Source organism: Thunnus maccoyii, chromosome 16 (assembly GCF_910596095.1).
Source record: "Thunnus maccoyii chromosome 16, fThuMac1.1, whole genome shotgun sequence".
NCBI classification, from domain to species: domain Eukaryota; kingdom Metazoa; phylum Chordata; class Actinopteri; order Scombriformes; family Scombridae; genus Thunnus; species Thunnus maccoyii.
In genome coordinates, this window is record NC_056548.1 from 6534376 (window position 1) to 6548951 (window position 14576).

Consider the following 14576-nt stretch of genomic DNA (forward strand, 5'->3'; position numbering starts at 1 on the left):
ATCATTTTTGGGAAACAACATGTTACAACGTCAGGGTGTTTTGGCTCTGAACCTTATACCCTCTGCCATTTCCTTGTAATGTTTCATAAAGGAATTGAGCTTATTCTAGCATTTCCTATTGTACTACTTATGTAAACAAACATCTGGAAACACAGGAAGAGGTCAGGTCACAGACCACAGCAGCACAACACCACTGAGCAAACTGCATGCTAGTTAGTAGCTTAGTACCATGACAACATGTGAAGTATAAAAGAGGGTCAAAAGGTCTTACAGGTAACATCACTGTGCCATTTATTCTTAACTTCAAAAGCACACATAAAAAGCAAACATAATTTTTCATTGCTAATTATTATTAGCACATTTATTATTATTAGCATGTATGATCATTAAAGAAGAAATGATTGCATCTTTTGTTCTCTTCATGTTTGTCACTATGGACCCAGATTAAGTCAGATAACATAAAACCTTGATTTAAAAACACTTAACACAAGTCGACGAAGGGATTGGTCAACCTGTTATTCGTGGATTTTTCCTAAAAAGTCAAAATAAACTTGAAGTTCATACAGATAAAATGATTAAACCAGACTTTATCGTCAACAGCATAAAACAAGCCTTCATTTCAATCAAGTAATGTATTTTTCAGATGATTCTGATGATGTTTACGTGACTATTTCCTCACATGAATAAGAGATCCACAGAAGGTAAACTGACTGACAAAATTCACATTTGACCTATCTTTATCTCCCAGTCCTTCGCCACTTTGAGCTTCAGGTTGCTCACAGTCAGCTTGCAGCAGGTCTCCATGTATTGAAATGCAGCGGAGGTGTCTTTAGTACCTGGACACAAAAAGGAAAGTCATTGCCTTTGAAGACATTTCTCTGTTTCAAGGTTTCTTTTCCTACAGTTTTTTTTCTCACAGTAACTTTTCTCTTTTAATTGTGCTTCATTTGATGGGTTAGGGTGCAACAGTACAAAATATTAACTCAAGAAAGAAGCTCAAAAAGTCTGCACATTTTGGCCACATACTATCAAAAAAGACCATGATAGGATACTGTTTTAGGGTGGATTATTCCTTTAAAACTTTTCTTTAGTTGGATGCTACCAGTGTTCTGTGCTGCCTTGTTTAATGTCTTTTATGTGTTTAATTTTGTTGGTTGTTGCTGTGATGGATGCAAATGTGTCTTTGCTTCTGAAGTAAAGCATTCTGGTGCATATGAGATTTTACGATCCTTGTGAATGTCCGAATGTGAATGTGAGTTACTTACCGGATACATGCACGACCACTGTGGACGGTTTGCTCTTCACCCCCAGGATGGTGACCGACTGTATGACGCTGTCACAGTCAAATGTTCCTTCTTCACTGGCAGGACTGACAGAAGCAGCATCAACAGACATTAAACCATAATGTGTGAGGTGTTTGCCTTTAAAAAATTTTAACTATTTAATGTTCAATAGTGCTCTTAACTTTCATGTCAACCTCTTTTGTAAACAAACAAAGAAAAAAATCAGTGGTCTAAAACTGTATCCCCTCTTTGGGAGGTATGAGTTTGACTCACCGGGAGATCAGACAGCCTGACTGCATGTTGAAGCAACGCAGGCAGAAGGCCTTTCTGTCACGGTAGCTGAAGGAGTGTCCGTCGTCCAGGTACAACTCACCATCAGCAACACCCTGCTGAAAAAAAAGGAACCACAGACAGAATATTGCTCATTAAAAGATACACGTCACAACCCAAAAATGTCTTAATATGAAATGTGACATGATACAAACTTACTTCCTTAGTCTTAAAGACATAATTCTGTATTTAATAAAGTATTAAACTGCATCAGTTAAACTGCTGAAACACAGCTTCACCTCTGTCATAGCAATAAATATTTGTTTGTGACATTGCCTGCAAATCTTTTAGCATGAACTGCAACAAACTTATAAATATTGTGGACGTTACAGAGTCTCAAAAGCACAATATTGTATGAAATACTGTAACAAACAGAATCTTCTAAACATCTACTATTATAGCAGGTTTTTTTTAGAGCAACTCTGTTTGTTTAGTGGACAGTACAAACTAACTTGGCACCACCTGAAAAGCACTACATTGTATTGACAAAGGTATCTATAATATCCCTTACATAATGGGGGCGGACAACATAATGGAACGACTGTTGTATTGGGTTGCGTTAGACTGTACGTGTGTTCATATTTTTCTGGTACATCACTGTGTATCAGTATGCAAAACAAACACACATCTTTCTTATCCAGGAGCTGAGTCCCAAAAAAATTGGGTGATTTCTGCTTCCTATGGACACACAACACTGTAGAAAGTTACCTTTTAAAAAATAGTTTTCTTTATTACATTTAGAAAAAGTACAATGTTTCGAACCCAAATTGTCTCAGTACCTTTGTGCCTGAGGAGGAGGATTTGGGCTCAAAATGTTATACCTCTTCTTAGGGCTGCCCCTTAAACGTCAATGATTCAATGTATCAGTCGAGAAGCGTTTTGTTAGTTGAATCACTGCCTTTTTTTTTTAGCTGCATCATTGTATACAGAGTAACACAGCATGACTGCATGAGTCTTGTCTCTCAGAGTCTTGACTGTGTGGAAATTAGATATGAAATACCAAAGTTGCAAAGTTCCCCCTGCATCAGTCTGAAGTGCCGACTCTCTGACTCTGAGTCGAATGAGAAATACATTTTTTAAAAGGATTCTACAGTGTTGCGAGTCTTTGGGAGGAAGACTTCTCTATCCATCCACATATTTCTTCAAGTAAGGCCATTTCATGCTCAGAACTAAAGCTGGTTTGAAAAGGTTTACCTGAGAGTTTAGAGCCACAGTGACGGAGAGGGGGAGCTGCTGGAGTTCGGCTGTACAGGAGCCACTTCCTACTGACCTGCAGACCACCGAGCCGCCCCGCTGGAACACAGGAACCTGTGGAGGAGAAACACCGGAGGGTCTGAGCTAAATTTATTTGGCAGAAGTCAACCACCACTGAGAGAAAAGAGATAACCGTTTAAAATCTGTCATGATGAATGAATGATCTACACTAGATCCAACACTAGGATAAATTTAATCAATCTTAAATATTGAATGTAAATCTGCCTTTGAAGCTAATGCAATACCTTAGATTTCGGCTTAAACTAAAGGATGAAAAAGCCGACAGTATACAGAATATTCACATTAAGGTCTTAGCAGTGGTACATCAACATGCTGCAGTCAACAGATGTTACAGTCCGACCACCCACTTACTGTGTCCAGGGTGACTGGAAGACTCAGAGTTCTGCCTCCTTTGTACACCTTCCCAGAGTGGACGTCGTACCAAATCTAAAACAGAAACAAGCCTTAATATGACACACATGCTGAGGTGTATCCTAAATACATTAGATTATATAAATGTTTTACCTGGTGGTTAATTTACCTCACCAGTTCCAGGAAGTAAGACTTTGGCTTCTTGAACACCTGATTCAGTCACAGGACAGGCCAGCAATGCTCCTCCTGCGTTAAAGCGTAGACAGTTAAACCCATAAAAAGTCACAGGGAAATAATTGTAGCATATGAAGTGTAAAAATGCAAAAATTAAAGGGTATCCATTACCAATCATATACTGGTTGTCAACAGTGAAGGTGCTCTGTTCTCGCGGGAACTCCACCCACAGAGGTCTGTACAGTTTAAAATAACATGAGTGTTTCTATACATTTTCTTTACTATCAATCTATACATTTATCCACCTTTCTACAAATCAATCTATCTTTTAATTAGCAATTTAGAGTGAAATTCATTATTGCCAACATTGCATCATCAAATCAAGAGACAGATTGACCTCTAGTGCCTGAAAAAACTCAAATGTACTTCCACTGAACAGCAGATGGCAGCAGCACTAACCTGATCGGAGGCAGGCCAGAGGTGTGCGCCTGGTGAAACAGAGAGTACCAGTAAGGCAGCAAGCAGTACCTGAGGATAGAGATGGCAAAACTGCTCACTTGACAGTATTTTATTTTGTAATGTGAAAGAATGAGACAAGTCACCTTTGATAAGTTTTTATCTGATTTCAAGTTTGTGTTCAAGCAGAGTGTGAGGTGCAAAACCAACCAACAAACAAACAGTGGTGGAAGAAGTATTCAAAACCTTTACTTAAGTAAAAGTACCAAAACAGCAATGTAAAAATACTCAAGTAAAAGTACATACATATTAGCAGCAAAATGTAGTTAAAGTATTGCAGTAAAAGTAGTGGTTTGGTCTCTCTGACTGATATATTATTATATATGACATCATTAGATTATTAATAGTGAAGCATCAGTGTTAGAGCAGCATGTTACTGTTGTAGCTGCTGGAGGTGGAGCTAGTTTCAACTACTTTATATACAGTTAGCTAGTTTAGTCCAGTGGTTCCCAACCTAGGGGTCAGGCCCCTCCAAAGGGTCACCAGATAAATCTGAGGGGTTGTGAGATGATTAATGGGAGAGGAAAGAAGAAAAAACAAAGTTCTGATACACAAATCTGTTTTCAGTTTTTGGACTTTTTCTTTAATCTTTGATTTTTGGTGAAATGTTGGATCATTTGAACATTTATTGAAATGAAACCATGTGAGAAGTTTAGAGGGGAAAATCACTATTTGGTGGAGCTGTTAACAGCTCATAGACATCTGAAATGTGACCCCGACTACACACTGCTTTTTGTAAGACGTCAAAAGCCAAAAAGGTTGGAAACCACTGGTTTCATCTTTAACAATGTGTTGTATTTTAAAAGCTTGTTATATCATCCATTGCGTCAAATCTTCATCTGAAAAGTGACTAAAGCTGTTAAATAAATGTAGTGGAGTGGAAGTATAAAGTAGCAACACATGGAAATGTTCAAGTTAAGTACAGGTATCTCAAAATTGTACTTAAGTACAGTACTTGTGTAAATGTAAATAGTTAATTTCCACCACTGCAAACAAACAATGCACATATAAAATGTATCATCTAAAAAAAGACAACAGCTCCCATCATCCCTGCACTCTCTCTGGCTGTACCTCTGCTGGATCACAGTGCGGATGGCAGCAGTGACCTCTTCCCCAAACAGCCAAGGCTCCCGACGCTTTGTCACATTCGCAGAGTGTCCTCTGAAAAATGGCTGCAGGGCAGCTGCCTGGTACCAGCGCACCAGCAACTCCGGCTCTGGATCCTGGACAAACCCACCAACATCCGCTGAAACACAGATGATAAAGCTTATTGCACAAGAGGCTGCAACCTCAATCAGTGTTGAGGAAATATATCACAGAAAAGCAGCACCTTACAGTAAGCCTGGACCATTCCTGTACTTCAATTAACACAACCTACTAAACTCTTCGACTAGTTTTAAGGTAGAAACTATTACAGTATTTACTTTAATATCTCTGTACCAAAAACACACAAACTCACAAAATAACTATTCATTGAGCTAAAATATTTTGTATTTAGCATTTCTTTTTTTCCACTATTTTCAGTATTGTGCTCACCTCCACAAAATACTATTCCTGTCACGCTTAGAGACAAAAGCATAGGAATCGAGATCTTCAGATACTCCCAGCTAGCAACGTTGTCACCTGTCCATATTGCTCCTGCGTCCCAAACAAAAACAACAAACAGTGGAGTTGAGGATACAACCATAAATACATGATGCATGGGATTATTTCATTAAAAACATACCTAGTCTCTGTGAGCCAGCAAAGAAGGAACGTGACAGAACAAAAGGCCTCTCGGAGCCACCTGAGCGAGTTATCAGACCGTCCACTGTGGCCATGTGCTGAGAGAAAACAATACTAACCATAAAACTTGCTTCATACAGCTTACTCATAATTGTGATTTAATAAAGTTGTTAACTTCTAGGTGAGGATGTGATTATACCCAACAAAATCTATAAAACCTGCCTCACCAAATGAAGAACATCTCTATTCTGACTTTCATTGAGTTAGTGAATATCTAAATTATGTTCTTTTTTCACCCGGACAAAATTGGAAATCTGGGAAAACAACTATTTTTCTGCACTGTTATAATTACATAGAATCATGATACAAACATTGCATATCACCAGCTTTCATTAAAAACTATTGGTGTTCAACTTTTAACAAAATTAAGTTACATGAACCTGCTCACCTGGTAAAAGCCGTACAAGTTGTGTAATTCTCGGTGTTCCCAGCCCCCATAATGCACTGTATCCTTTGACATTGTCTGCTCTGGTCCGTTGAACACAGACGGTTCATTCATATCGTTCCACACAAATAATGACGACGTTGATCCCTGCATCAAACATAAACATATCAACAACAAGCTTATGTCTGTAAAACCACCCAGTTAGTGAGAATATGATACATATAACTAGAAACACCACCTTATGGTTGTATTATGCCTCCGCCAATCAGTCAAGTTGCAGATTACATCCATGTCTGTCCAGACTCATGATATTTGTAGTGAAGAATTTGAAGGAATTTTATACTGTAAGTGTATTTTTTACTGAAATAGAAGTTATCACTATATTGACATGTATGATTCCAGTGAATAATTTCCAGTAAGAAACATGCTGTCATCACTTAGAGACTATTTTTACAGTGGAGTACAGAGGACTGATATAGAGCTTCGTCACGTGGTGCAACTATAATCACTTGAAGCTTGATATCAGCAAAGCCAATGAGTTTGTGGTGGACTACCAGAGGAACTGGAGACCCCCTGTCCTGGTTGTCATCCAGGGAGAGGAAGTGAAGAGGGTGGACTCATACAAGTACTTTGGGAGAGCAAAATCCAATGAAGCTACAAATTTTAAAAAGTGGACGCTTCACATATATCTTCAACCCGGCAGCACAGAAGATCTAAACAATCACCGTAGTTTCAGGGTGGGCGCCCGAAACTAGTGTCAATTCAGTATCTGACCAAATGTGAAATATGGTCTCAATCTCTCCTTCTGTTCCTGAGTTACAGTGTTGAATAATGGCCAGTAAAGTGTTTTTGCAGAACATTATGATGTCACAGTGAGGTTCACCTTTTGGATGTAAAATGTCATCACTTCATCATTTTATCCTATTTGTGTGAAATTTGTCATAATTAGTGTATTAATTCTTGAGTTATGGCCAAAAACGTGTTTTTTGAGGTCACAGTGACCTTTGACCACCAAAATCTAATCAATTCATCCTTAAGTCCAAGTGGACATTTGTGCCAGATGTAATGAAATTCTCTCCAGGCGTTCCTGAGATATCGCGTTCATAGGAATAGAACAGATGTGAGGTCACAGTGACCTTTGAACACCAAAATCTAATCCGTTCATCACTGAGTCCAAGTGGACGTTTGTGCCAAATTTGAAGAAATTCCCTCAAGGTGTTACTGAGATATTGTGTTCACGAGAATTGGACGGATGGATGATCCAACTATCACCATCGCGGAAGCATAAAAACATAAACAACATGCTATCTTAGAATATTTAGTCATTCTGCACAGTGCTGGAGTGTCAAAGCATTTGTTGAAGGTGCTCTTTCACAGCAACTACAAAAGAACAAAAACACAACTCCAGAGTGTTTCTGGCTTCATCAAGGATAAGCAAAGTACTTCTGTTTTGAACAATATGAAACATTATTGATCCTTGTGGGGGAATCAGGTTGCATATATACATATTTTTACACTTGCCTTGTACTTATCCAGAGCAAAGCATCTGGAGTACCATGCTCGAGTGGCTGGGCTACTGAAATCAAGATAAGACGACTCACCTACGAGAGAAGTTAATGTAAACTCCAGTTAGAAAAACAACAAGACTTTTTTTTTCAAAAAGGTATTTGCATTTGTTAGTTTACACTGTATATGGAGGGATTCAACATGTAAAGTCATCTTGGTAAAATGTCATCTGATGTTCTCAGATAATAAAACCCTGTAAAACGTTTCTAACTTGAAAGTAAAAGACAAAAGACAACAATAATAACTGCTATAATAATCTAGATTGAGGTTGAGTTTCATGTCAGAAGAGGCTTTTTCTGAGTAAATGTCACATTTTTTGAGGCTTAAGTGTAAATATTTCATTATGTAATGTTAATTATATGTTAATTAAGACATTACCCGGCCAGCAAGAGCCCTGATAGATCTTCCCCTCTCTGTCCTTGACAAAATGTCCTCCATCCCTCGCCTCACGGTACAAGGACCAATCAGGATCAACCTTGATGTGAGGATCACTTATAACAACCAACTGCAAGACATAAAAAATATGCACAATTCATTACCTTTTATTTGTAACCAATGACAACAGAAACAGGCTGTGGGTCCTGTACTGTATATTTTGCACCCTGAAACTGACCTTCCTCTTTTTCTTGTCTAGGTGGCGCTGCAGGCCGGTCGGATCAGGAAAAAGAGCAGGATCCCAGGTGAAATAACGCTTCCCGTCCGTGTGCTCAATGTCCAGCCAGATGACATCATAAGGGATGTTATGGCGGTCAAATCCAGCATCCACAGCCTTCACGTCAGCTTCGTCATTGTAGTTCCAGCGGCACTGGTGGTACCCGAGGGCAAAGAGAGGGGGGAGGGCTTGATATCCTGATGGAGAGAAGAAAGAGGAGTCTAGTTTTTAGTCTCTCTGATGGATAATTCATGTGCATACTGTTAGCATCAAACGTGATGTTACATCTGGAGGGTAAAATTAGTAAAATTAGGTAAAATTAACATGGACGGCGCATTGTTAAAACTTGAGGCAAAGTGGATTTATAGGCTAAATATTTTATTCCCGAACGGCATGAATGAGGAATTTATCTTGACACCTCTGATATTTTTTGAACTTGTAGTTTGATGGTTGCAGCTCAGATGCTGGAGTTTCTGATTTGATTTAACTAACATATGTGTTCATATGTGTAAATGTATGTGCTATGCTATGTATGTGTAAGTGCATGAATTTTGTTGGCTATAGTTGTTTAATTTTTGTTCTTTTAGGTTTTCACTGGTTTGGTCTGGTCTTTGTTTTGAGTGTCTCTAATTGACTTGTTGTTACATACTCCCCACCTGCTGGATATGATGTGCATAACATGTGATGTTCCACTTATAATTTCTTGTGTTCTTTCTAAACTGTCCTTGATCTGGCTTGATTAAGGGAGTAGTTGTTGTTTTTTTATTAACATATTGGTTTGACTTTGCTGACCCTCCTGACTCTTTAATTATGTTGTCAGTGTCATCAGTACCACCTGCACTGGTCTCATCGAGTAGGTAGAAATACCTGAGGTGTGATACAGTTTCTCCACAGTGAAAAAGGCGTCTATACGTCTGTCTTTGTGCTCAGCCATGCAATTTAATAAAAAGAGAGATTTCTGACACATCTTTTTGCCTTTTGAAAATTAGTTGGCTAAAACTGGACTGAAATTACATTAGTTTTATATCATTCTCGCTTTTTCAGGTATATTCTTATAATTAAAGGACTGAAACTATAAATGGCAGTATAAGACAAAGTAAAAGAAAAATAATAAAAGGATAAAATAAATGAATTGGTAAGGGACAAAATGCCTTATCATATTTACTTAAACATTTAAAAAATTGTGTTTTTTTTGTTAAAAGAATGACAGTGCTTTAACTGTAGACCTACGCTGCAAATAAATCTGACATTGCGAGCTGAAAACCTCCCACATAATCTCTGTCATGCTGCTTACACACCTGTTAGCTGAGCATACTGAGCGAAGATCTGCTGTGGACTGGGCCCAAGCAGAACCAGACAGTCAATCACACCACTTTCTGACAGCCAGTGGACGTCAGACTGAGGCTGCACCCGCCTCCTCTTTACTGGTGGGGTTTGATCATCCTGGAGGGGGTGGAGAGTTAATATGTGGTTATAAATGTAGATTTTTGCATCTTCTATATTCACCCTGGGAATAGTTAGCGATAACAGAACATAATTAATGACCTTTTTCATCCTCTGTTAGTGATCTGTGACTTGCAACACTCATTTACTTCTTCCATTTTAAATCACAAGGCAGTAATTAGGAAGCTTTGTTCAAATTCCCCATCCAAATCATCTTCCTCCAGAGAACTGAACCAACTAATCTCTCACACAATCCCAATCATCTAACCTTCGAGACAAAACAAACTAGCTCCTGGAAGAATGAAAGCATGGAAGAAATGAGAACAGTAATGGAAAGATTACCTGATGGTCACTGGGGCTGTAATGTATGTTCACAAAAGTTTCAGATGCATTCAGCCAAAATACTCCCAGAGTCTTGTTGGCCTTGTGAGCCACCAACAGCGGCACAGACCCGTACAGGCCGAGGCGGCTGTGCAACTCATAGGCGAAGACATCCAAGTTGTACAGACGATAAGGTTCACCGCCTCTGAGAAAAATGACATTAATTCAATTAATGGCCAGTGAGATGTATGTGCAAACTACATGGTTACAAATGATGATGTCTTTGCATTTTATTTGAATAGACTGTATGTGTACCTGGTGTCTCTAAGCTGCAGGCTGTCAGCGTGCTCTGGTAGACCATACACATGATTGAAACCATGGAGACAGAGGTCTACCCCAACACTACTGGGACCTGCAGATGCACAAGACATATTTTTTCATTAATTTTAGTTCATATGTTAATTTTATTTCTTTTAGGACTGTTGAAACCATGCAGACTGAACATATCTCCATTTTTCTTATAATTAGGACCAAATTCTGGGAATCTTCTTAGAAAATTATTGTTATTTTGAAAATTGGGACCTGTAAAGTGTTATCTTACTGTATTATTGTTACAAGGTTGTGTTATTTGTGTGTGTGGACGTCCATGGAGATACACTGGACCAAGACAAGTTGTCTGGCTACAGTATTAATCACAGTTTGTTTCTTTCAAGTGCACTCAGTGCTGAGAGCAACATAAGCGATATTCCATTTAGGGTCAATTATACAGGAATGGGGGAAAAAGTTCTCAGGGGTGGATAAGTCACAATCTCTGGGAATAAAACCAGATTAAATTATCCTTTAATGTAATTACTGACAGGTTGACCCTTTAAATAATTAATTGCTGACACAAACCATTAGCTTTGATATCCACAAACTGCTTGAAAGTCTCTTTCCATAATAAACTTGTGTGGTCCTCTGGAAGCTGTCAGCGGAACAAAGCGAAAAAGAACAAAGGCATTTATAGCAGGGATTAAGCTCCAAGTAGGAGTAATATTACAATGCAATTCGGACAGTATTGGTATTCTCTTACCGCACTGCTTTGAGATGTGGGTCTGAGGAAAAAGACACAAAGAAAGGCAATTTATTTTTCATGTGTTTATCTGTTTGTTTTGCAGTACATTACCTCTACTTGAGATCCTCACCTGGGTGGATCCTGAAGAGTCTCAAACCACAGCTTTCCTTTAGAGTTGAATGTAACCATCACTTCGTCTTCGCATAAGATCTCCACCCGGAAAGGGAAACGCCACACACGAACCTGGTGACGTCCTGCAGACCAAGAGAGGGTGACAGAGTCCTTAGTCTGTCTCTCCACTCTCAACCTGCCAGAACATGAATGCAAAGGTCAACCAATATCCAAAAAAACCTGCAGGAACCACACAAATTAAGAAGTTGAAAAACGATTTCACTGCTATATGTAAGAGTCTCTCAATCTGTGCACATGTGGGGTTGAAAACTCTACTTATAATACCAGAATATAAAACTAGAGTTAACACATACTGTATGTCATGATTTCAGACCGGCGAACACTGACAGCCTATATTTGTTCACTTGTTTTCACCTGCAAATAATTAAGGAAACAGGTGTCTTTCATTGACGAAAATATTAAATTATAATATGTACACCTCAATCTCAAAAAGGATTCCTGGAAAGAAATGAAAACTCATCATCAAACTATCAAATTTGAACCTAAAAGCTATTTTAAGATGTTGACCTTTTGTCTTATAAATAACAATAATGGACAAGAAGAACCGCCTCTCCTGGAGAAGCTCCTCACCAGCCTAAACTGATTTCAGTCCTTTCCTCCATGCTAACAAACATTAACAGGGATCGTGTGCAGCACAACACAGGCACAAAGCTTTTAGTGTATCAGTGAAAGGCCCACTACAGTCAGGAGTGGGTTTTTAAGTACATTACTCGTGTAACTCGATATCATAATGGAGGGATGATGCTGAATGAGCTCTTACTGTTCACATTTTGGTTCCTCGGTCATCACATCTGGAACATGGTAGCGTGCTTTAATAGGCTGAAGTTCATCTACTAATATCCTTACGTTCTCGTTTTTGCAAGGTGACACAGAAAGAAGCAGTCTGGTCTGTAATGAAAAGGTAATGTTAGAAGAAAAGATAGTTTTTCAGATCATCAAAACAAGTAAAATTGTATTTATCATCGAGATACTGGGGGCTTATTTTAGTTGCATTTTTATAATGGTCAGTGGGGCTGAATACATTTTACTCCCAGATCATTACATTTACCACTTGCTACATAGTTTACAAGCCGAGGTTATTATGCCCTTTAGTGGAAATCACTACTTTAGGATTTGTGTTTGGCTTACATGAAGGATTAAGTGAAGTTGACAGTTTGTAAAGACCTGTCTAATGTCAAGATTTATTTCCCTCTTTCTTTATAACTATGTGTTAAAAACAAATTCTTAACAAATATGTACAGCACATTATTTTTGCTGAACTTATTCTGGCCCCACAGACTCATACAGTGGAAATATTCCAGTAGCTTTTTGTAGGCCTCAAGGACCAGAAGACTTGTAGGCTTGTCAAATGCTAACACATCATCCTTTATTTTAATTTACAGTAATACTAGTGTTCAGACCTGTGTGACTGGTTCCAACAACTCAAAACGTGCCCCCTTCTCTGTGAGCACCATGGTGTCCAAAAGAGCTTGGTGCTGCAAGTTTGGACCCTGCATCTGCCGCCTCAAAAAGGAAAATGAGAATAAGAAGTGATACATCCATTGAATTACTATCCACCAAACCTATAGCTCAAATCCTGCTGAATATACACACACAAAGGTTATCTTCTGCACCATATCCTTAATTGTGGTATCAGGTGTTTGTGTACTGGAGGATTTATGGCAGAAGTAGAGCTGTTGTATTGGATTGCACAGTGTTCCTAATAAAGTGCTTGGTGAGTGTACATTAAAGCACAAAACTCAACAATAAATATTAGGGGTGTAATGATTCTACAAATCCATGGTACGATTCATACTTGCTTTTTTTCGGTGGTGGTGGCGGTGAGGGGTGTTTGATAAGAGAAAATTCTTATTCTGGGTTTTATTAAATGAACTACAACTCAGAATATCAAGAAGTCTAAATAACTTTATGAAGGTAGATTAACTGAAATTAAATTAACTTCGCATAAATCAGCTAAGTGAATAAAAAATAAATAAATAAATACATTTTGCTGAAGACCAATCTACATATTAACTTTGGAAGCAAAATTACCGTATTTCCTCTAATACTGTCTGGGGCCATTATTTACCTCAACTGTAGAGGGCACCAGGCTCATATTAGAGAGAGGCATTTTTCTTAATTCGCTCTGTCTGATATGTATATTTGCTCATATTTTAGCATGAAGCCTGCTTATTTTCTGATCTGCTTCCGTTGGCTCTGTTAATTTTTTGTTACTTCTTTACTGGTAATTACGGTAACCTGGCCGGTTTCGGTCTAGGTTTCAGAACCGTTACACGCCTAATAAACATACATACACTGTATTATAACACTGATAGTAAATGCCAAACACACCTGTAGAAAGCAACATGCTCACTTTTCTTGAACTTTTCTCCCCCTTCATCATCAGGGACAACACTGTGGAACAAGCAGGGAGAAAACATGCTGAGGCCCAGACGTCATGTGGTTTTCTATACAAGGACTAAATGTCAAAAAAGTCAAAGGTCAAGATTTGCAGCTGCAGCAGAGTGGTTGAAGAAAAGCAAACTGTTTGTACCTAACGATGGGTTGGCTCACTTCCGCCATTTCGAACAGACACAGACAGAAAATATCAGCCGCTCACTGTCGGTTGTTGTCTTCTGGTTTGAGCTTTACCGACATTATTTCACCGTGTAAACCTGCGAGCTCTGCGTCACTTTGACAGACGAGGAAACGTGACGGCGATCACACAGAGGAGCTGACAGCGTCAATTAAACCAACACACCACCAATGAGATATCCGGAATGGATTTTCAACACAAAGTCACAGCCAAAAGACTGTGTTCATTAAAGGGACAGAAACTTCACACTTCACAAACCTACAGATGGGCTCCAAACAGTGCACAAGAGCTCCAGAGAGAAACTGGACACCACGTATGTTCACAGTAAAGAAAGCAAAGACCAAACAAGTAAAAAAAAAAAATTAAAAAAAAAGAACCAAATCTTTATTACTACAGCTCTTAAATCCCAACTGAAGAAATTCAGCCACAAAGCCACAAAACAAAAAGAGACTAATAGGAGCTACAGTACTCACAGCTGGACAAAATGAAAAATAATAGTGGATGGTGGTGAGACAGCTCAAGGAACATCCAAGAAAACAAAAAATAACAATTCAATTTTTAAAATAAATACTGTAAAACATTGCTTTCTTGTATGAAAGCAGTACACTATAAAGATTAGAAGATACTGTACTATATACTGTATATAGAATAGACTGGTTCAACCAAGGTCTTTT

The 14576-nt window shown here is 38.6% G+C and overlaps 1 protein-coding gene across 3 annotated transcripts; it reads right to left on the minus strand.

The window, feature by feature from the left end:
* Nucleotides 1-274: 274 nt before the first annotated feature.
* ganc (glucosidase, alpha; neutral C) lies at nucleotides 275-14081 on the minus strand. 3 transcript variants are annotated; one of them, XM_042387777.1, is made up of 25 exons: nucleotides 13861-14080; nucleotides 13659-13721; nucleotides 12728-12830; nucleotides 12088-12215; nucleotides 11266-11442; nucleotides 11154-11175; nucleotides 10976-11045; nucleotides 10397-10493; nucleotides 10103-10286; nucleotides 9616-9760; nucleotides 8279-8514; nucleotides 8044-8170; nucleotides 7621-7700; nucleotides 6103-6246; nucleotides 5656-5752; nucleotides 5466-5567; nucleotides 5001-5175; nucleotides 3873-3941; nucleotides 3585-3649; nucleotides 3409-3485; nucleotides 3240-3314; nucleotides 2808-2921; nucleotides 1557-1669; nucleotides 1266-1369; nucleotides 275-836 (listed from the first exon to the last, which is right to left on the minus strand). In XM_042387777.1, the coding sequence occupies exons 1-25, from the start codon at nucleotides 13887-13889 to the stop codon at nucleotides 721-723; spliced, it is 2712 nt and encodes a 903-aa protein (XP_042243711.1). In that variant the 5' UTR covers nucleotides 13890-14080; the 3' UTR covers nucleotides 275-720. The 3 variants fall into 3 exon arrangements, with proteins under 3 accessions (XP_042243711.1, XP_042243712.1, XP_042243713.1); XM_042387778.1 differs by lacking the exons at nucleotides 275-836; nucleotides 1266-1369 and having other exon boundaries at nucleotides 1577-1669; nucleotides 3414-3485; nucleotides 13861-14081; XM_042387779.1 differs by lacking the exons at nucleotides 275-836; nucleotides 1266-1369; nucleotides 1557-1669; nucleotides 2808-2921 and having other exon boundaries at nucleotides 3238-3314; nucleotides 3393-3485; nucleotides 13861-14081.
* Nucleotides 14082-14576: the final 495 nt, after the last annotated feature.